This window comes from Thamnophis elegans, chromosome 2 (genome assembly GCF_009769535.1).
Source record: "Thamnophis elegans isolate rThaEle1 chromosome 2, rThaEle1.pri, whole genome shotgun sequence".
Taxonomy (NCBI): Eukaryota; Metazoa; Chordata; class Lepidosauria; order Squamata; family Colubridae; genus Thamnophis; species Thamnophis elegans.
In genome coordinates, this window is record NC_045542.1 from 35317621 (window position 1) to 35339687 (window position 22067).

The 22067-nt window shown below is 44.1% G+C and overlaps 1 protein-coding gene across 1 annotated transcript in view; it reads left to right on the forward strand.

The window, feature by feature from the left end:
• ITGA7 (integrin subunit alpha 7) overlaps nucleotides 1-22067 on the forward strand; it is a 65910-nt gene that overhangs the window by 29419 nt on the left and 14424 nt on the right. The window contains 15 exon segments of the mRNA XM_032212174.1: nucleotides 957-1036; nucleotides 3390-3446; nucleotides 3448-3600; nucleotides 3602-3647; nucleotides 4864-4986; nucleotides 11415-11622; nucleotides 11839-12032; nucleotides 12823-12911; nucleotides 13978-14105; nucleotides 14744-14839; nucleotides 15721-15785; nucleotides 16075-16244; nucleotides 18589-18738; nucleotides 20263-20375; nucleotides 20826-21015. Coding sequence (XP_032068065.1) covers nucleotides 957-1036; nucleotides 3390-3446; nucleotides 3448-3600; nucleotides 3602-3647; nucleotides 4864-4986; nucleotides 11415-11622; nucleotides 11839-12032; nucleotides 12823-12911; nucleotides 13978-14105; nucleotides 14744-14839; nucleotides 15721-15785; nucleotides 16075-16244; nucleotides 18589-18738; nucleotides 20263-20375; nucleotides 20826-21015 — 1862 coding nt within the window.

Below are 22067 nucleotides of genomic sequence, written 5' to 3' on the forward strand. Positions count from 1 at the left end.
CTGTAACTGTGATCCAATTCAGAGCCACACAGCTACTTTCAATTCAAGAAATTGAGATTGTTTAATGAGTAATGCTGTGTGTATCTCCCTCTGTGTGTATTTTTTTTTTTTGCCAAGGAAGAACTAAAGGAAAATGCTGCCTAATCAGTTTAATTTTAGCCTAAGGATATATCCTCATGTCTTCCTAAACGTGGCACCTCTTCCAGATTTAAGATTTTCCTCATCTCTTTTTGCTGGGGATGCAATATATCACACTTCATTGATGATATAGTCGGGAAGAAACCTGTCTAGATCCTATTGGCTGCTCAAGATAGCCCTCTTTGGTCATTGGAAACTACCCTCCTTGGCCATTAAAGTATCATGGGTTTTTTTGTCAGCTCATAGATTAAAAAGCATTTTAACACCACTATCTGTCTGTACCTTAGCCACTTTTCTATTTGTTGTATCATATAAAACAGAGGTGTCAAACTCATGCCATCATGTGATGTATCACGACTCTCCCACCTTTGCTAAAATGGGTGGGCATGGGCAGCACAGGACACATCCAGCTCAAGTTTGACACCCGTGATATAAAGCAAAGATCAAGTCCTCTGTAGATCAAGTTTGACACCCCTGATATAAAGCAAAGATCAAGCCCCAGTAACAAAGGATTAAATAATTGCAATAGCAATAGCACTTAGACTTATATACCGCTTCACAGTGGTTTACAGCCCTCTCTAAGCGGTTTATAGAGCCAGCCTATTGCCCCCCCCCAACAATCTGGGTCCTCATTTTACCCACCTCAGAAGGATGGAAGTCTGAGTCAACCTTGAGCCTGGTGAGATTTGAACTGCCAACTTGCAGGCAGCTGGCAGTCAGCAGAAGTAGCCTGCAGTACTGCACTCTAACCACTGCGCCACCATGGAAGAAATAATTTTCCTTCCTTAATATCTCTCCATTTCTTTCCCACTTTGCAGTTGACCTGAAGAAGGAGAGCAAGGAGAACCAGTGGCTGGGTGTTAGTGTCAACAGCCAAGGCCCCGGAGGAAAGATTGTGGTCAGTGGCCATGACTGGATGGGTGGGTGGTCATTCTGTTTAACCTCTTTGGTTCTGGCCAAGTAACCTAACAGGATCCAGCCTGGCATAGCTAAATTGCATAAATCTGAGTTTATGAGGAGGCAGCATGCTCAGCTATGAGGAAAGAGACGTGGATTGGGGGAAATGGAGAAACCCGAAGATTTCAAATGTGTTGGATTGTGAAGAGTGAAGTTGGAGAAGATTAAAATAGAAAGAAAGCTTTCTTGCTGTGTTCACAGAAGTAAAATTGTGCTTAATATTCGGGTGAAAGGAACTCCTTTACACTGCAATCACCTTTCACACTTGTTGAATAAATCATGTAACATATTCTAACACTGTGTTCTGACTACAGAAAAAAATTGTATAGCTGAAATTGGAGTCCACAGGGAAGGTTAAAGAATCCTACCTACTTGGTAGCATTCGTACAACTCAAGCTATCTAATATAAAGATGTGTTGTCTTCCTAGAAATGCTTGAAAATAACTTAATACATGCTAAGAAAACCTTTTCCTAGCCTAATACTGTCGAGACATTTTCAAAGAATCTTTAACCAGGCTAACTTTCTGGACCTAAGATTTCAACACATTACATGGACATTATGCTGGGAAAGCTGGAATATGAGTACTGTATCTGGCTGATTTTTAAAAAGTGGAGCAGGATTGGTCTGTTATTATTTGAACGAGAATATTAGGGAAAACCAGGGATGTAAGCTAGACTGAAAGGTTTTTTAAAAATACAACATGACAATTGTAAAACATGTCTAGGTTGTTGTCAGGAAAAATAATCCATGAAGTTATAGATAAGCCAACCTTGAGTCCAAAGAAATTACAACTCATTTGAAATAACTACCAGTGTGAATATTGACTGTAAGGGGGACAGTTTTAGATGAATAATAATAAAAATCCTTATACCAATAATTCTTGGTTAATTTGGGTGGCTATTGAAATTAAATAAATAAATTCTTCACCACGTATAGAAAGGGGCTGTCAGGTCTTCCTTTTGCACTGATTTAATAATATTAGTAGGGAGAATTCATACAGTATATCAGGGCATCCAAGGCTCGTCCGAGGAGTTTCATGGACTATTGTTTATGCTTAGATTTATATATTTATTTACTTAAATGGCCGCCTATCCCATATAATGACTCTAGGTGGCTCACAACCAGGGGCGAAATTCAGCAGGTTCTGACAGGTTCTGGAGAACCGGTAACAGAGATTTTGAGTAGTTTGGAGAACCAGCAAATGCCACCTCTGGCTGGCCCCAGGAGTGGGAAGGGAATGAGGATTTTGCAGTATTCTTTCCCTGCCACGCCCACCAAGCCACGCCCACAGAACTGATAGTAAAAAAAAATGAATTTCACCATTGCTCAGAACAAACCATAAAACACAGTGAAAACCAAAGATACTCTTCCCAAACCCTGTTTGGATTATGTTTTTCTACATAAAAGTTTGGGGTGGCTACTCTGTGGTGAGAAATGCATCTTTTGAACCTCACTGGTGAACAGGGCCTGACTTATAGACTTCAGCTTTCAACTCCATCAATTGCAGGATAATTTATAGAGCATCCATGGTTTATAGAGCACATTTTTCAAGTATAGTTCTAACTTACCTGCCACAGTCCTAGAAAGACGTTGGGATACCTCCCATTCATAGCCTGAAGTGGTACCTTCCAGGAACTAATACATATCATTTTTATTCATGTTTAAATCCATTCACACAGTGACAAATTTGTCACACGTATTTCACCAGTGATGTCCATGAAGTGGGTCTGAATATCAGTACACACCCTCTAGTCATGAGGTGTGGGCTAAGGTGTATGTGATACGTTGGGGCCTCCTGAGCAATTGTAGGGAAAGAAAATGCAATTGTCTAGTGCTTTCTATTGTGTGTTTCTATCCATCCATCATCAATGAAAATAGCATTAGCTTTTCCATCACTGAATCAATCTCAGAGCGAGTGTTAGGCATTGTCAACTTGGCAAAACGTTTAAAATCTTGTCTTGAAATTATCACTGTTATCTGTTTACCTGTAATTCACATTTGGACGATTATTTGATAATTATTGTGCCTTGCTTTGGAGCTTCCCTACCTCTAGATAAAGTTACCTCAGATATAGGTTAAAACCCTGATTAAAGCTCTTACCCAGTGCTTAGGCACTGCAAAAGAGGGGCTTATGGCCCATCCCCATTCATAGCCTGAAATGGTACATTCCAGGGAAGTCCATGAACTCCCTGATGCCTTCTTCTACAAACCAAAGTATGTGCAGAGAGTCTAGAGGCCACCCATACTTCTAACCTCTCTCTGCCATGTCTCTTTTCTCCTCCCATGAATCCAGACCTGCGCTCACTTATATGAAACACGCAACCGTGTGAACGAGTCTCTGGAGACGAGGCCACGTGATTGGCCGTTGTTACGTACTCAGCGAAGGGCTGCAAGTGGCCGATGAACTGGATGGTGGCGAGTGGAAATTCTGTCAAGGGGCGCGAACAGGGCACGAACGCTTTGGCTACTGCCAGCAGGGAATAGCCACGGGCTTCACTGCAGATAGACCATTACATCCTCTTTGGGGCACCTGGCACATACAACTGGAAGGGTAAGCCTTTGCTTTCAACAAAGAGTATTATTAAGTCAGGTAGCCCCGACCCACATCTCGGCAGGCAGCTCAATCATACCGTAGCCCCCCATTTGAAGCTGCAGATATTCTTCCCCAAACAAATAGGATGGCTGTGGGTACCATTTATGCCCTCATCAGTTGGTACCCAAATCTGGGAATATGTCCTCCTAAGTGACTTATAGGACGCCCATCAAGGGGGGCAGGGGTGGCGGTTTACGTATTTCTATCCTGAATGGCACTGGGTGGGTGTATCTCCTAGGCCCGTGATGGCAAACCTATGACACCCAGAGCCATATTTGCTGGTATGGCAGTCCTCAGCTCTGGTTGGGTCCATTGGGCCGTTTTCACCCTCCCCAGGCTCCCCAGGAAGCCTCTGGAGCCTAGAGAGGGCAAAAAACAGGCCCAATGGGTCAACTGGAAGTTCGTTTCCCGTGGGCCTGTTTTTTGCCCTCCCCAGGCTCCAGAGGCTTTTCTGAAGTCTAGGGAGGACAAACTGCTTCCCCTGGCTCCCACAGGGGAGGCTCTTTTCGCCCTCCCAGGCTTCAGGAAAGCCTCCGGAGCCTGGGGAGGGTGAAAATCCCCCTCGGGGTTCATGCGCGCATGTGTGGGAGTTGTTTGGGCATGCACAGGTGGGTGGGTGCATGCATGGAATAGTGCGCCACATACAGTTTGGCACACTTTTAGAAAAAGGTTAGCCATCACTGTCGTAGCCCTCCAATTTTACAGGGATTGTGTGGAGGGTTTTGAAATCTAATGCATTGCCTCTGGAGGATCTGACATCCGCAACATGACCAGTACTGGCAGGAGTATTCTGCTGTGCCAGAAAGAGCAGATCATGGGCACAATTACCACAGCACAGCACAACACAGCTGCTGCAAAGACAGGCTAAGCCCCAGGATCTTTGATGGAACCAATGGGCTTGTGACAAGCAAATCTAAGGCTTGGTGTCCCTGAGAAATGCTCATTGTGTCTTCTGCTCTTTGCTCCAGCATTATTCCAGAGGGCAAACCTCGTTTTAAGCCTTTGCCTAGATCCTCCCTGTAGATTTGATAACCAGCCGTGGGCCTCTTCAGTCACCCCTACAGAAGGGCAAATCTGAACAACACTCTTGTTTTCCTACTATCCTGTGAGACTGGCCATTTTCTCCAATTTCTCCCTCACTCTGCCCATCATTAACAGGTGTTTGGTTTGGCAGGGACCATACGGGCAGAGCTGAGTGTCTTGGATTTCAGTCACTACGATGATGGGCCGTATGAAGCCGGGGGAGAAAAGGACCAGGACCCCTCGCTCATCCCCTTGCCAGCTCACAGCTACCTCGGTACGGGGTTGTGCCCAGCAGGTGGAACACTACAGAGCAATCAGACAGGCGATCACAGGGCAGGGTGCTTGGGGGTGGGTGGGTGAGAAGCGAAATATTCACCCGGGGAGAATTAAAGTCTGGCTATAAACGTTATCCCAAACTCAGTCTTGATTGGAAGAGTAAATTTCACTTGTAACAAGCTGCTATAGTGTCCTTTGGACCTGGGCAATTATATCTGGGAAGCAGAACAATAGGATCTGCAACAATATGTGCCCTGGGTTGTAACTGGGGCGATAGTGTGTGAGCACAACCCAAGCCCTGGAAATCCCCTGACTCCTGCCCAATGCTCTGTGGTGTTTCCCTGCCTGGGCGCCAAACTTTCTCATTCCGCTAACCATCTCTCTCCTCTCTCTCTCTCTCCTTCCATTGGCCTTGCAGGGATATTGTTTGTGACAAACATTGATAGCTCAGACCCTGATCAGTTGGTCTATAAAACGCCAGATACCAGCGAACGGGTCCCCGGGACTGTTGGAGACGTAGCCCAGAATAGCTACTTAGGTTTGTAAGGTGTTGGTGTGCCCGTCTTCGTGATTTCTGCCTCTTCCTCCCCACTATTATTTTTAGCTAGTTTCTGTTGTTTTCCCCTTCTGTTGTGTTTTGTCATTCCCCACCCTTCTCCGCCTCCCCCAAATATATGGCAATCAAATTCTCAAGTCCTGCTACTTTCAACCAGCAGAGGGCATCAGTCCCAGCTCCTGCTGCAGCTCTAACTGTAAAAGAACAGGAATCTTTATCATGTTGTTTTTTTTTTAAACAGGCTGCTGTAACAGGGAGCATTTGGCTAAGGATAGGGGTTCCCGGAAAAGCAATACAGTAAATAGCTTAATAATGTTATTCAGCTTTCTCAGTGCAGCCTGTTTCAATAGGCTGTTTCACGAACATGGGCATCAAGAATATCACACCTAAAAAGTGGAAGGTTTTTTTCTTTTAAAGCTACGTTAAAAGAGTTAGTAGAGAAATGCCACATTATTTTGTCTGCTTCCAAAGGCATATTGGATATTCTGGAGTTTAAGGAGCATAAACCACTGGGCTCAAAATACATTATGAAATGTATCTACATCTGCATGCTTCCATTCTATGTCGCATATGCTTTATGTCAAAGCATTTGGCATTGTGTGTGTGTAAGTGCATGTGAGGTGTGAGAGAGACAGGTATGTGACCAGGTGCATATGTATGTGTGTGTTTGTGTGTGTGGGGAGAATGTAATCGGTCGCATTCATGGAAAAGTTAAAAAAAATCAAGATAGCAGCTATGACTATGTGAAGGCCCGTCTGTTTTTTACATGTGCCACATATGCACTGCATGTAAAAAATGCCAGGGATTAATTCTCATAGTAGTGGCTGCCATCTTGACTTTTTTTGGCATCTCCCCTCCATCCTATGGACTTCCTGGATGTGATCATCTGGAACATGCAGTCGTTCCAGCCTGCTAATTTTCAGTTGTTGTGGACCCTATCTTTCAGCCGACATACATACCCCGGGAGTCACCAATGTGGAGAATCATGGCAGGAAGTTATGAAAGGTTGGACGAAACCTATAATAGGCACATGGAACATGAGCACAATGCTTCTGCCCTCCTATCATTACCATTAACTCCCAGACAGATCAGAGTGAAAACATCTCCTCTGTCTGGTGGAGCTGCCTCACCCGTAGGACTGCTGGGACCTCACCTTGACTTAGTGAGAAGTCTTCGCAGGATTGGGGTCTGCTAATCAGTTGCTCCTGACTCCAGTTGAGCTGCCAGGTGGGGCTATTTAGGGACATGGTGTGTCAGGCTGAACAACCAGACCTACAAGTGCAGAGTTCAAGCTAGTTACTTTTTTATGTTCTCCCAACAATGCGGTGGCTCAGTGATTAAGATGCTGGGCTTGTCACCTGGAAAGCCAGCAGCCCAGGTTTGAGACCTGAGTCTCACGTGATGGGGTGAGCTCCTGTCCTCGCCTTAGCTCCTACCAACCTAGTAATTTGAAAGCATGCAAATGCAAGTAGGTAAATAGGTACCACTTTGGAGGGACGGTAACAGCACTCGGTGATGTCATGTAGGCCACATGACTGCAGAAGTGTCTTCGGACAGCACTGTCTCAATGGCCTTGAAACAGATGAGCCCCACCCCCTATAGTCACAAGGGCTAATGGAGTAAAATCTGCATGGATTTCTTTACCTTTTAACTTACATTAGAGGAATTTCCCCAGGCTGGTAGCTCTCCCTTGGGAACAATTTGATAAGACTCCAAGGAACTTTGGGGACGGGGGAGGAGGTCAGTCCTAACCCTTTTGCAGTTGCACAGAGACTCCAGGCTAACTCCGTGCTTGATCCCTCCTCCTTGTCAAGATGGTGCTTCTTGGCTGGTGTAGAGAAGGTTGGCAATTCTGGATGAGTAGTTCTTGAACATAAGGACGCAGTGGCTCAGTGGCTAAGACTCTGAGCTTGTCGATCAGAAAGGTCTGCAGTTCAGCACTTCGAATCCCTAGTGCTGCGTAACAGAGTGAGCTCCCGTTACTTGTCCCAGCTTCTGCCAACCTAGCAGTTCAAAAGCACGGAAAAACGCAAGTAGAAAAATAGGGACCACCTTTGGTGGGAAGGTAACAGCGCTCCATGCACCTTCAGTGTTTAGTCATGCCGTCCACATGATCATGGAGACGTCTTTGGACAGCGCTGGCTGTTTGGCTTTGAAATGGAGATGAGCACCACTCCCTAGAGTCGGGAACGACTAGCACATATGTGCAAGGGGAACCTTTACCTTTACTTAGTTCTTGAACCCAGGAACTGGCCTTGACTCTAGGGGTGGTTTGGGTGGTATTCTTCCTACAAAACTATATGCAGATATTCAGGATGCTCTTTGGCTTCGGATTGTTGCTGGAACTGCATGTGCTGCCAGTGACTAGAAGCACCAGGGTGCAGGTTTAGCTGCAAATCATCTCTGGCTGTTTCCAGATGGAGCTAATCTGATTTTATAGTGCACCTGCTGCTCCCACGTTGGATGACTGTAATGTTCCCTATGTGACAATCCTTATTAGTTGGTGCAGAGCACTGATGGGCAGTAGGGAGCTTGGAAATGGGTGCAGATGAGTCCTGTTCTGAGAGCTCGGTACTGATTGCAGGTAGAATACTGCAATCTCAATTTTTCATGTGCTAGTGCTATTTATCATTGGAGCATGTGGGCCATCAGGCCTTCTCTATATCAGTACCAATCCTTTGGAAAAAAACATCCAAGGGGTCTGAATCTGGTTTGTTTGTTTTTAGAAAACAACTAAAGACTTCCATACGTTCTTACTGCATTTTTGGAGTGTATTTTATATGCTTTATATAAAATGCCTACTTGTTTCCCTTGGCAGCTCTGAGACTTGAGTGGCCCTATCCAAGTTGATATATAAATTTCTATGTTTTTGATAACAGTATTTAAGGCGATTTTATGGTTGGAAACTAACCTGAGTGCTGTGAAGTGGTATGGCAAAATGTTAATAAACGCATAAGAAAGATGCATTTTTCTACTTGGAGCCAAACAAAATGGGTGGCCAGGTGCCTCAGATAAGATGTCTTCCTGTCTGCCAAGAAATTAAAAGATACTTGCTCCTAGGGAGGAAAACTATGGCAAATCTAGACAGCATACTAAAAAGCAGAGACATCACCCTGCCAACAAAAAGTGCGTATAGTCAAGGTTATGGTTTTCCCAGTTGCAATGTATGACTGTGAAAGTTGGACCATAAGGAAGACTCAGCGCCCAAGAAGTGAGGCCTTTGAACTATGGTGCTGGAGAAGACTCCTGCAAGTCCCTTGGACTGCAAGGCGACCAAACCGGTCAGTCCTAGAGGAGATCAACCCTGACTGCTCTTTAGAAGGCCAGATCCTGAAGATGAAACTCAAATACTTTGGCCACCTAAATGAGAAGGAAGGACTCACTGGAGAGGAGCCTATTGCTGGGAAAGATTGAGGGCAAAAGAAGAAGGGGACGACAGAGAATGAGGTGGCTTGATGGAGTCACTGAAGCAGTAGGCGTGAGTTTAAATGGACTCCATGGGATGGTAGAGGACAGGAAGGCCTGGTGGAACGTCGTCCATGGGGTTGCGATGGATCGGACACAACTTTGCAACTAACAACAACACGTTTAGGAGTTAAGGCACTGATTTTGGGACAGTCTGTCTGTGATCCAGCAGAAACTGATGTCAACGGCAACTACTGATCTTGTAAAATAGGAATTCACCATTTTGATCAGTATTTCGCCTCCTTTGCAGCTAAAGGCATTTTAAATATTTTTTGAAACTGAAGTCTACGGTGGTCTGACAAAGTAAAATGAAGGACCCATTTTCTGGCTCCCTTTTGCCCCGTATCCAATACAGAGAGATAAGTAAGTAACATCATTAGTGATAGAAGACAAACCCAGCTCTCTTCTAGCACTGGGCTTGTTACCTAGTTGGGTAATGAAACATCTGTAAGAAGACAACCAAGCATAGAGAGCACCAAAGACTATCCCATAGCTACAAATATTCTCTTCTATTGGTAATACTTTTTTTTTGTGCTATATTTTGAATACAGTCATCAGTTTAGTATGACTATTTCTCCCTCAGCTGTCTCAATCATGGGGCTATATTACATAATATTCTGTTGTTGGGATCATCTTCTGGTGAAGTAGACCTTAGGCCCAAAATTTTATGCTGCAACAGAATTCCTAGACTTTTAAGTTGCCACCAGATCATGCTATGTATTCCATTTCCAGATGAATCTGGATGCAGGCTCTTTCCTGGGAATTAGATGAAAAGATAAATTTCTCTTGGATTCTAGAATAGAAAACTTGGTCTTCTGGGAGATTACCAGGGCATGTATTTCAAGGAGCTTTTGCATTCCCGATCAAGAGCTGTTACTCAAGCCAAAAATGCTCTCAGTCCCTTAGGAGTGGGAAATGACAACAGACAAAAGGCCAAGAGAGACTCTAATCAGACTGCAGAGCCTATGAAGTTTGCCTGCCATTTTCAGAATGGAATGTTTTTTGTGTTAAAAAGAGGTTTTCCCTCTCTAAGTTATCCTCTTCTCTGGCTCCTGAAGCATAAAAGCAACTTCTTTTTTCCCCCTCCCTGGTCGTTAAGATGTTGTGTTTCCTGCTGTTCTAATTTTAAAGTATTGATTTCCCTCTTTTTCCCAAACAGTCTTTATGACGGATGCATTCTGGCATGCTTGGTGGGAAGGGAGACAAAACTAGGGAAATCCAGCAATCCCTTTCCTTTTAATTTTTTTTATTAGGTTATAAATTATTATAAAATGCAAAATACAAACGTAAATAAAAGAGCAGTGGAAGGGATGGGGAAGGGGGAGAGAGAAGTGAGGAAGGGTAGGGAAAAGAAAAAGAAGCATTGACTTCCGACCCTCTCTGTTGCAGTAGAATAAGGCATTAACATCAAATCTCAACTTTTTGTTTTTCCATAATAATAAGAACAAGTCATATCTATAAAAATCTTACCAATCTAATCTGTAAAACCCAAAATTAAAATTACATTCTTTTCCACATCAAGCACAAAATTCAGAAGCGGTTTCTATGTGGAAACAAAAGTACTTGTGGTTTTTTCCTTTTCTTTAACCAGAGTAGTCAGTGTTGCCATTTCAGCCAATTCCATCAACTTCTGCATCCATTCCTCCATGGTAGCTATCAAAGTGGCTTTCCATTTTGGGCATACTTGCTGCTGTCAACATGTCAAGTAGCAAAGTTCCAATTTTTTTCTCCAGTTCTTTTTCCATTAGTCTCAAAAGGAAAAATTCTGATTTCATGTCTATCTCCATTTTCAGGATTTTCTGTATTAAAATATGAATCACACTGAATCCACTATAGATGACAAAAAGTCCCTTCTTTATTCTTATACTTCCAACATTCATTTGACATGACTTTATACATCTTAGATAACTTATCTGGTATTAAATATCAGTGATACATCATCTTCTAAAAATTCTATTTTAAATTATAATTCAATGCAAATTTTGCCATCCCTTTCCTTAATATAGCTCGCAAAGAGGAAGAATAGCGCCCTTCCCCAGTCTTAGTACTGTGGTGCAGAGGCGTCAAACTGGAGACGACACGTTGCCATCACATAACCTTTTGCAGCCTTTTCCCCCTTTGCTAAAACAGGGTGGCAAATTCAGGAACAATTCAGGAACAAGCATGTCAACCGATTGAAAGTAGGTCTTGGGCCTGTGATGTTTATGAATGGTGTGTGCCCGTGAGCATGCAGGTGTGTGCATGTTTGTGCATTTACACATTTAAAGTCTGGAACTGGTATTGGTACTGGTATCGAAAACTCATGATCTGATTGCTCGCCTTATAAGTTTTGGAATGAAAATTCTGGAAAGGTTGTGTTAAGACCTCTTTCTCAAATGACAAAGTATGCCTTCCTCTGTTTGCAGGCTTTTCTATAGACTCTGGAGTGGGCATAACCAGGAAGAATGAGTTGAGCTTTGTAACGGGGGCACCCCGAGCAAATCATATTGGATCCGTGGTGATCCTGCATCAAGACAACGTTAACCGCTTAGTGCCTGAGGTGATCCTCTCGGGAGAGAAACTGGCTTCGTCCTTTGGCTACTCACTGGCTGTAGTAGATCTCAATCATGATGGGTAAGTAATGTGGGAGGAAGAGATCAATATGGGCGAAAGGCTCGTTGCCCCATTCTCTGTTTGATGTGCCACTCTAGTCTCGCACTGGATGGTCCATTGCCCTTTCTAGCCCAAGCGCGCAAAGGTGCACAGCGGGACAACATTGGAGCAGAGCTCGAAAACCCATCTGAGGAAGAGAGCAAGAAGTGAGCCACACTTACAGCTTGTTTCCTTTAGATGGATGGACTTGGTGGTTGGAGCGCCAAACTTCTTCGATCGAAAAGAACGAATCGGGGGTGCCGCCTACGTTTACATCAACCAGGCAGGGCGCTGGGAAAACATCCTCCCCATTCGCCTCAATGGCACCTCTGACTCCTTGTTTGGCATCACCGTAGGTGCCACTGGGGATCTCAACCAAGATGGTTTCCAAGGTGAGATTCTCGAACCTCTGGTGGGAAAGATGGGCACAAATTCTTAGGTTGGTTCTACGTGTGCTACCTGTAAATTTGAGTTAAGGTTAGGGGGAATTTGGGGAGGGGGCAAGCAAAATATACATCCTTGGAAGCAAGCCTCTGAGGATCAGGGTGCAGGGGTGGGCTGCTGGGGGTTCGCAAGGGTTCGGGAGAACCTCTAGCTAAGATTCTGTGCAGTTCGGAGAACCCCCAAATCCAACTCCTGGCTGGCCTTGCCCCTCAAGGAGCCCCCCCCCCAAGCACGTTTTGGATGCAGGTAACTGCAGGGCATGTGAGGAGGGTGAAAAACGGGCCTATCAGAAGTTTGGGAAGGCCGGAATAGGCCCGTTTCTGGCCCGTTCCAGAGGGCCTCCAGAGCCTGGGGAGGCCGTTTCTGCCTCCCCAAGGCTCGAGGAAAGCCTCTAAAGCTCAGTGGGGCAACCCCCTCCGCTGTAGTGCAGGAGGCTGACTAGGCCACGCCCACGATGGCCACGCCCACCCAGAAACTAGGCAGAGAACCCTTTGCTAACATTTTTGAAGTCCACCCCTGACAGGGGGACAAAGGTTCAAAGCCTGTGTGTAGGACAGTATTGGGCGGCCCTTGGCCCAGAAAGAGAACCATTAGAGAAGTACACTGTGAGAAAAGAAAATAGAAGAGAGACAATATCTGTGTTAGAAGTTCCAATGCAAGCTAGAAATTTGAAAAATCATTACAATTGCTGTGATATGCGGTTCTTACTTCCCTCTGCCCTAATTTCCTGATTTCCAGATTTTGCGGTTGGAGCACCACTGGATGGTGATGGGAAAGTCTACGTCTATCATGGCAGTAATTTGGGAATTGTGACAAAACCTGCTCAGGTCAGTTACCTTTCCAGTTCATTAAATGATTGAGAAATACTACATCTTTATGCTCTGCCTTGGCTCCACATAGGTAGAAAGCAAGGAAAATTATCTTGATAGAGATGTGGAGGATCTGTTGCCTAAGCTAATGGTTCTCAACAGGACCCCATGGAGGCCTTAGAGTATTTCCAGAGGGCCACAGGTAAAAAATGTATAATGCAGTCAAAGGATTTGCCAAGGGGGACGTGGAAAAGCTATGACCGCATTATTAAATATTTTATTCTTGATACCAGAAAATGCACCAGTTACTGGTCAAGGCATCTGGAAAGGGAGCCAGAGCAGAAAAACAAGGACAAAAGGGGGCCATGGGTAAAAAAAAAGCGGGGGGGAGTGGAAGCATTTTTTAAGTCCAAAGGAGAACAAGGTAACATTTAGAAATGACTCTCACAGATACGTCGCTAATTCATTGGAGCATAAGAAAGGAGAAGAGGATTTGCTAGACTCTGTTATTATAGCCATTCTCTATAATAGTCATTTAAACCTTCCTGGCTAATCTGTCTAGTGGGGCTGACAACAAACATTCCCTTCCCTCTATTCAGTGGGTGGGCTTCAAAAATTTCAGCAATGGGTTCTCTGCACTGAGTTGCTGGGTGGGCGTGGCCATGGTGGGCGTGGCCTAGTCAGCCTCCTGCACTATGACGGGAGGGAGAGTGCGTTTTTGCCTTCCCCAGGCTCTGGAGGCTTTTCTCGAGCCTCTGGGAGGGCAAAAACTGCCTCCCCCTGGGCTCCGGAGGTCCTCCAGAGGCCCTCCTACTTCCAGAACTTCCGGGAGGCCTGTTTCGCCCCCCTCCCTGAGCCTCCATGCAGGCTCTGCACTTACCTCACATCCAAAATGGGCTGCATGGAGACTCTTGGGAGGGGTGGGGTGGGAGGGGCCAGTCAGGGTTGGGATTTGGAGGTTCTCTGAACCTGCCATAACGTTAGCTATGGGTTCTCCCAAACCTGGGCAAACCCGTAGCAGCCCATCCTGCCTCTATTTATCATCATTACTTTCTTCTGATTACGACACCCTTGATCTCTGTAGATCCTGACTGGGGAGAGTGTCGGCATCAAGATGTTTGGCTATTCCTTTTCTGGAGGGCTGGATATTGATGGCAACTTTTATCCAGATCTCCTAGTGGGCTCGCTGTCCGACACGGTAGTATTGTACAGGTAAACGTGGCAGGGGGGGGAGTAGAGAAATGATCTTTAATAATCAAATTGCTTAAAGGGAAGCTCCTTGGGTGACTTCCGGCCGACAAACAAGGATGGTCTTGTGGAGAAAAACGGGAGGATGGAACAATGTGAGCTCCTATATACAATAAGCAGGACAAAAATCTTAACGAGTTGCAGTCTGCCACAGAGAAACGAGTGTAGATTCTAGGAGTAGCAAATATCATAACAAGGGTGGGCTATTGATAAAGCCCAGAATACCAGGATATATTTACAGTATGGGCTACCAGCGAAACTATTATGTAAAAGAAATGCTCTGAGCACAAGAAGGAGATGGGTTTGGGAATTTCACCATCAATTATAATTAGATCTGTATGTAACCTATATGACTGTCATCTCTTACTGTTATAGTTACAGCTGGAAATAGATTTGAGGAAAACACGACAGGGACATAAAGGACCATATTGTATCTCTGCCATAAGTGTGAGAAGGTTTCCATCCCATTTGGATGTGTAGTTAGGGATTTGAGCATTGCTGAATGCTGTCAGAACTCACCTGTATTAAACATTTTGGGCTTCAGTGAGCTTCGCTGTCTGCAACCGACTTAGTTTCTTACTGCTATCCAATGTACTTTTTAGATCTCGACCTGTCGTCCATATCTCCAGAAATATCACTGCCAACCCCCAAAATGTCGACTTGGAGAATGTTAACTGCCGCTTTATGGAGGGCATCTGGTGAGGACAATCTCCTCTTCCTTGATTGTATCTCCTTGCTTCTGCAACCCTTCCTACTCCTTTTTGCAAACCCCGAGCAGATGTTTCATGAATATGCCTGTAGCTTTGATACTGTTTCAAGGAATATTCTACAGTAGTGGTTCTCAACCTTTTCTTCACCATGGGCCCCCTTTAAATATCTTTTGTAGCCATAGACCATGGCCACGGAGCCCCCAAGACTTTATTCAAGATTTAAATCATAACATTTCTTCAAGCCTTCGCGGATCATAGGTAGAGAACTGTTCTATGATTAAAAAAAGAAAAGATGTACAGTAGAAACTCTAGCCATGACTATAATTTGTTCCATAACTTTGGTCGCAACCCGATTTGGTCGTGACTGAACCTAATTTTGAAAATTTGGCACTTACAAAAAAAATGGCGTGGAAGGGGAAATCGGCCACACAAAAAAAGTAGTGAAGGTTTTGGTTGGAACCCGATTTGATTGCGGTCAGAAACATTTGTGACCAGAGGTTCTACTGTATGATGCTTTTTCTGGGCCTGCTCATTACAATCCCAGGAAAAAAACAGACTTGATAGATGTAATACGGACCCGCTCTTTGCATTATGTTTCAAACCACTTTGAGTTTAGTTGCCACATAGCCCAAGCTAAAAATCTTCCATTGCTGAATGAGCATTTTTAGGATTGTGTGCTTTGTGATTGGCAAGCAGTACAGAAACCAGGAGAATAAAATTTGTAAATTCTTGTCCTGGAGTAAGAAGAGAACAACGTCATGAGAACCAAAAGGTTGAATTGTGTTGCCGGGCCATTGTGATGGTGGTGTAAATAATTTGTTTTTAAAAGGTCAGGGCGTACTTTTCTTCTTTCTTTCTGCTTTCTTTAGCAGTTTCGAAATACAAGCCTGTTTCATCTATACAGCCAACCCTTCAAGCTATAGCCCACCCATCAGTGAGTATTGTATGGAACTTTTCAAGTTTCTTGGCTTTTCAATACTCTTATAGCCTTGGTTTTGTGTTGCTGTTTCAACACCTAAATCCTAAAGGTGTTAGATAATTAGTCCCATTGTAGTTGATCACTATATCCTATGGCTTGTGTAGTTGATCAGCCTCTTAAAATTGGGCAAGGGAATCCTGCTTAAAGAATAGAAGACTTCAACAAACTAAATTTGGACACTACTAGAAATAACTTCTCATCTCTTTTCTTTCACCTTCTCCTCTGCCTCTCCTTCTTCCCCTAGGACTTGAGTACAGTTTTGAGGCTGATGGTGACCGCCGGCAACAAGGAAAACCTTCTAGAGTCTTCTTCCGACCTCAGAAGCCCAAAGACCTTGAGTATCAGTACTCTGGAATACTGGAGCTGCCCAAACAACAATCAAAGGCTTGCACAAAGACCACACTGCATTTGAAGGTGAGTGTCATAGCCAATCTTTCTGGGTCTCTCTTAGCTCTTGATTTCTGTAAGCCACCTAAAAAGTAGGTGACTTTAAAAAATGTAAGCATCTAAGTAGCTTTCCTTGGTCTGCTCTAAATGAGCCATAAAAGAAGCTGGCTTAATATATGGCATACAAAACCTTTGCCAGACCAATTCTCGAATACAGCTCGTCTGCCTGGAATCCACACTGCATATCGAACATTAATACAATTGAGCGGGTCCAGAGGTATTTTACGAGAAGAGTACTCCATTCCTCTGCTCACAATGGAGCCTGGTGGCACAATATCTTATGCCACCAGGCTCCAAATTTTGGGCTTGGACAACCTGAAACTACGTCACCTATGGTGTGACCTAAGCATAGTACATAAAATTGTCTGCTACAACATCCTACCTGTCAAATACTACTTCAGCTTCAACCTCAATAACACACGGGCAAACAATAGATACTAACTCAAGGTAAACCGCTCCAAACTCGATTGCAGAAAATACAACTTCAGGCACAGAGTGGTCAACGCCTGGAATGCTCTACTGACTCCGTTGTTACATCCTCAAACCCTCACAGCTTCAACCTCAAACTGTCTACTGTGGACCTCACCCCATGGGCGTGCATAAGTGCACCAGCATGCCTACCCTCCCTGTCCTACTGTCCCCATTTGTTTGTACTCATTTCCTTTGTTCATGTACATGTTTATACCTATACCTGTTGTCTTGTACATGTTTGACAAAATAAATAAATAAAAAATATATGTGGTTTACGAGATCCAGGATACTATTCTGGGTTGACATAAGCAGTTCCCCATTTTGCCTTTTGCTGTTGATGGAACAACTTGGAAATAAAAAGATGGAAGGTAGGTAGTTTGCCCTATGAAGGTACACAGAACCTGCCTCCATGTATTTGAAGCTTCTCTGTAATCACCAGCTGAATTTGAAAAAGAGCCAAGTAAGTCAGGGTGCTTGTGGTAGATTTTGGATAACAGTAGTCATAAAATTCCTTGAGTGAACAAGATCTTTGTTCCAACAACATAGGATTTTCTATCCTTGGCTATTCTGTAGGTGGGAGGGAAGGCTTGATTTATTTCAGGCTCCTTTTTGAATGTTTAATTTCCATTTATAAAATATGGCCTGCATCCAGGGTTATGTCAGTGAATCTTTACTTACACAATGGTATTTCCTCTTTCTCGATAGATCTCTCAAGCCTCCAAAGCAAATTAGAGGGCGGGGGTAGACAGCAAGAGTCCTTTGTCCACAAACACGCTGTTGGACCTAGCCTCTGTTTCAAGATTTTTCACTTATTTAACTCCTTTTAAAATACCTTCATTAGGAAGCTGTTTTATTCAGATCATCCCATGTTTTGTCTAAGAAGTCCAGCACAATGACTAAATTACAAATTCTTGGCCCAGTTCTTAACATCCAAACAACAAACCAACCTATAAGACCCATCTGCATTCAGGTTTTACCATATTGCACTGATTCCTGCAATTCCCCCATGCAATTAAGCTTTTGCACCCTAACGTTTTTAACAGCCTGTTATTAGCCACCACATCCTGCCTGAAATATTGGCTATGAATTCACAGCTGTGGCCTCTTGTCACCATGGCACTCAGAGGAACTAAGTAACAGGGAGAAATTTAAGATATGTAAAATTTGTCATAAAATATTCCAAGATCATTCCTCCTTGGAATAGGCCATTCCAAGTGTTCCAGAAGAGCAGCTCGGAAAAGGAATTTGTTCCAAACGTTATTTTGGAGCCCTTAGATTAGAAGGACTCCATTTCCAGACAGGAGCAGTTCAAAGTCACTTTTGGCTTTTGACTATACTACGATTAAACATTTGGAAAATTGCATTCTAAAATTGTTGCTAGGGAAGCAACGTGTCAGGGTTCCAAATTGCATCCAAGATTAAATCAGAGTCCAAGGCAAAGTATTGCTCAAAGTTCCAATTTATTAAGAAAGCCATGTTGGGAAATCTGAAAGCTTCCTGAATCTGAAGGCTTCCTGGTTTTCCCCACCCACTTGAAAGTTCAAGACCTTGCCCCCACAACCACAAGTCCATTGCATGGTCCAATCTCCCACTACCATGCTGGCAGTTCCACCCATTCAGTTCCGGTCAGGTGCAGAGGTGTAGAGACAAAGGATGACCTTGGATTCTAGAAAGGAATTTTATTTTGGCTACATAGCATTTAACTCGGTACCATCCCCCTTCCCATTTCCCCCCAATAGAAACGGCATAGTAGAATAATAGAAAGTGTGGCAGGCCAAAGATCCAAAAGGAATATGGCTGCAGGCCTGACACAGCGTATATTGTGATTGTCTTTATTATAGGAGCAAGTCCGGGACAAGCTCCATCCCATTGTTGTGATGATGACCTATAACATCAAGCATGGCCACAGCAGACGCCAGATCCCGGGGGGCACCCTGGGGCCTCTCTTGCCTGTACTGAATGCTGTGCCACACAACTCTCAGAGGATTGAGGTAGGCAAGCATCCGAGGACAAGGTTATGTGAAGGAGAGGTTCCCCCACCCCCTTGTTCACTGGTTAACTAGGAGAGAAAGCAGGATCTATTACTCATTGTTATTACTGTTTCAGAATCCCTTTGTTATAAGGTTGAACAAACAGCCGAAGATAAGGGGTCACATAAGAAAAATCTGTGGCTGGCCCAGGTTTTTCTTTTTGTATATAGAGTTATGGATTTATTTGCGTGTGTGTCACATTCTTCCAAAGCAGTGTACAATGTATATAGCGCTTCACAAAGCATATCATAGTTGCTAGTCATGTCATAAGCTACTGAAGGCTTTAAAAAAAAGTAGCATGAAATTGCAATATCCCTCCCCCACTTCACCTCGGGCAAACTGCAGGAACTTTTAAACACAAATTATGTGTTTCAATTAATTACGCATTTTATTATAGCGGCCCTAGGGTTTCTGGGGGAAAGGGGATGATTCAAGCCTGTTTAAAAGACAAGAGTTTCTCTTGCTGTTCAATGCGCCTTTTGCTATTTTTATATGTATTATATTACAGTTTAGTTGGGCGATGATGTCGCTGTGTTTAAAGAATAACAAAAAGTCAGTTAGTCACAGCTTGCTAAATTTTATCGCTGCTTTCTAAGGAGATAATCTGCAATAATGGCATCATCTATTCCCTTATTATAATGGTAGCCTCATTTGTATCCATTACAGTTGCCAGTTTTCCTGTTTGCATGACTCATGACTCAATTAAGCATGTTGCTTTTGGGGCCAATATTTGCAGTTTGATGGGGATGCCCAATAAGTTTGCAATCAGAAGATGCCAGGATCCTTTGTAGCCAATAGCTAACAAAGACACATTTCTTAGGACAGTGATGGCTAACCTTTTTGTCGTTGCATGCCAAAAACGCATGTGCACACCCGGACCCATAATGCAATGCGTATGCGGCTTCCCTGGGGCCCCAGCACCCACACATGCGTGCACAACCCCCCACACTCCCTGCCTCCCTATGCATGTCCCCCCTCCGCCCATTTTTGGCTTCCAGGTTGGTGCAGGAGGCTTTCCAGGCCCAAAACGGGGCACAGGGGGACCTTGCATGTCCCTCCAGCGCCTCAGTTTGGTTTCCAGGTTGGTGCAGGAGGCCTTCCAGGAACCAAAGGGGCGCAAGGACACTGCATGAGGCCCTAAAAATGCAATACGAGCATCTCCCATGCATGCAACCTGGCCCCCCGAGCATATGTGCCAGAGACCCAAAGACTAGCTGGCCACCAGGAGGCACGCACACATGCACAGTGGAGTTGGGCTGGGGCGACAGCTGGTGCGCCCACAGAAAGGGCTCTGCGTGCCACCTGTGGCACGCGTGCCATAGGTTCACTATCATGGTCTTAGGAGATCAAAGGAGCAGCCTTGTCTACTCACTATGCTCTGAGTCAGTTGGAGCTTGATCCCAATCCTTTGTCAAACCTTGCAGAATTCCTCTTACTTCCCCTTCTAGCCGTGTTGTTTGACTTTGAATACCTGTGTTCCTGCAGGTCAATTTCCTCAAGCAAGGATGTGGGGAGGATAAAATCTGCCAAAGCAACCTGCAGCTGAAATACAAGTTCTACTCTCGTGTTGATGATGCTGTATTCCAACCTCTACCCAGGTATGAACAAAATCCAAATTCCCATTGGATGGTAACAGTGGATGTTATATCTCAAGATTCTCTTAGGATCTAGAACTATCAATGTAGCTGATGTGCCAAAGAAGATGCGCAGCCCTCCTGAGCTCCGTTTTCGGCTGCAATGGCCTCCTGCAGCCTCTGCCAGCAAAAGCGGAGCTTGGGTGGGAGGGTGCATGCAGCCCCCCAAGCTCTGTTTTCACTGGCAGAGGATTGCAAGAGGCCATCGCGACACAAGTGACGTCAAGCTGGTCATGCCCCCCTCACCCTCCCGAGGTCAAACACAACCCTGATGCAGCCCTCAATGATATCAAACCCCTGGCTTAGGTTAACAAGAGCCAATCCAATTAGAAACTCTCATTTTGACTGTTTCCTAACTTGCCATAATTACATTAGATCAATATTTCATATATGACCTTTGTTTCTTTCCTCCAGAGGTGATGACGGCTTGGACGTTTTTTCCATGAGTGATCAGAAAGGCATCGCCCTTGGAATCTCTATCACCAACTTTCCTTCAGTCGCTGATGAGCCACAGCGGGATGGAGACGATGCCCATGAAGCCATGCTGCTTATCTCACTGCCATCTACTTTAACTTACGCTAGTTTGCGGCACTACAATGCAACGGTACCTTTTGGAAAATGCTGCACGGTGTAGCCCATGGGGAGAGTCATGGGAAGGGCCAGTCTGGGAGGGCCGCTTGACTGCCAGAAACCTAACGATGTTGGAGAGATGGCAGTGTCCCCTGAGATGGAAAGCTGAGTGAAGTTTAAAGATGTGGTTCTCAAGGGACTGCATGAGACTGTGGAACAGATTGTTAAACACTGTACAACATCTGGGTTTGGGAATTAGCGGTGCTGTAGGTGGGATTTGAAGAAGGATTCCAGCTGGGCTGGCATGTTGGAGTTACAACACAGAGATGGAATGTATAGCTCTGTGGGCTATGACTAAAGATACTATTGTTAAGGTGGCAGAGGCAAGGGGAGAATGCTTCTGGGGGCAGCGAGGGTTGTACCAGGATAACAGAGACCCATAGAGAGTTGCACAATTATAAAGCCCAGAAGCTATGAGGATGATGATAGGGCCAAATGAGAGTTGCATTGGAGCATTCTCAGTTTTAGAGGAGTTTTAGAGGAGAAGTGGATAAAGTAGGATTGTGCTTGCATTATTTAAAAAAGCACTGGCAAGTGTGATTTTGAACAATGGTATCATTCTTTTTTTTTAATTATTATTTTTATTTTTTTACAAACACATTGTTGTGTTTGAACAGTGTGGAACCATAGTTACATTTTAATACAAATAAAGCAACACCCTTCATATTCAACACAATTAATAATCTTATAGACTTTTAGTAGTAATACACATATTTTGTTGAATTGTAATTTTTCCTTAATTATTCAACATTTCAATATATTGTGGGTTTTTTTGCCAATATCCATATTCTTATTTTTTTCCTTTTTTTCTGGAAAAGTTTTTTTGTTTTTTGTTTATATACAATTATAGGCATACATTCACATAGTTATTATTCTTTTTTACATTCATCAATCTTACACATTTATCATTCCATTTACAGGGTTATAATATACCATTTGGGTTGCTTTGTTTACCATGCCAATCTCCGTAATCTTAATATCACTCCTTCTACCACAGATCTGTAGTAAAACAATGGTATCATTCTG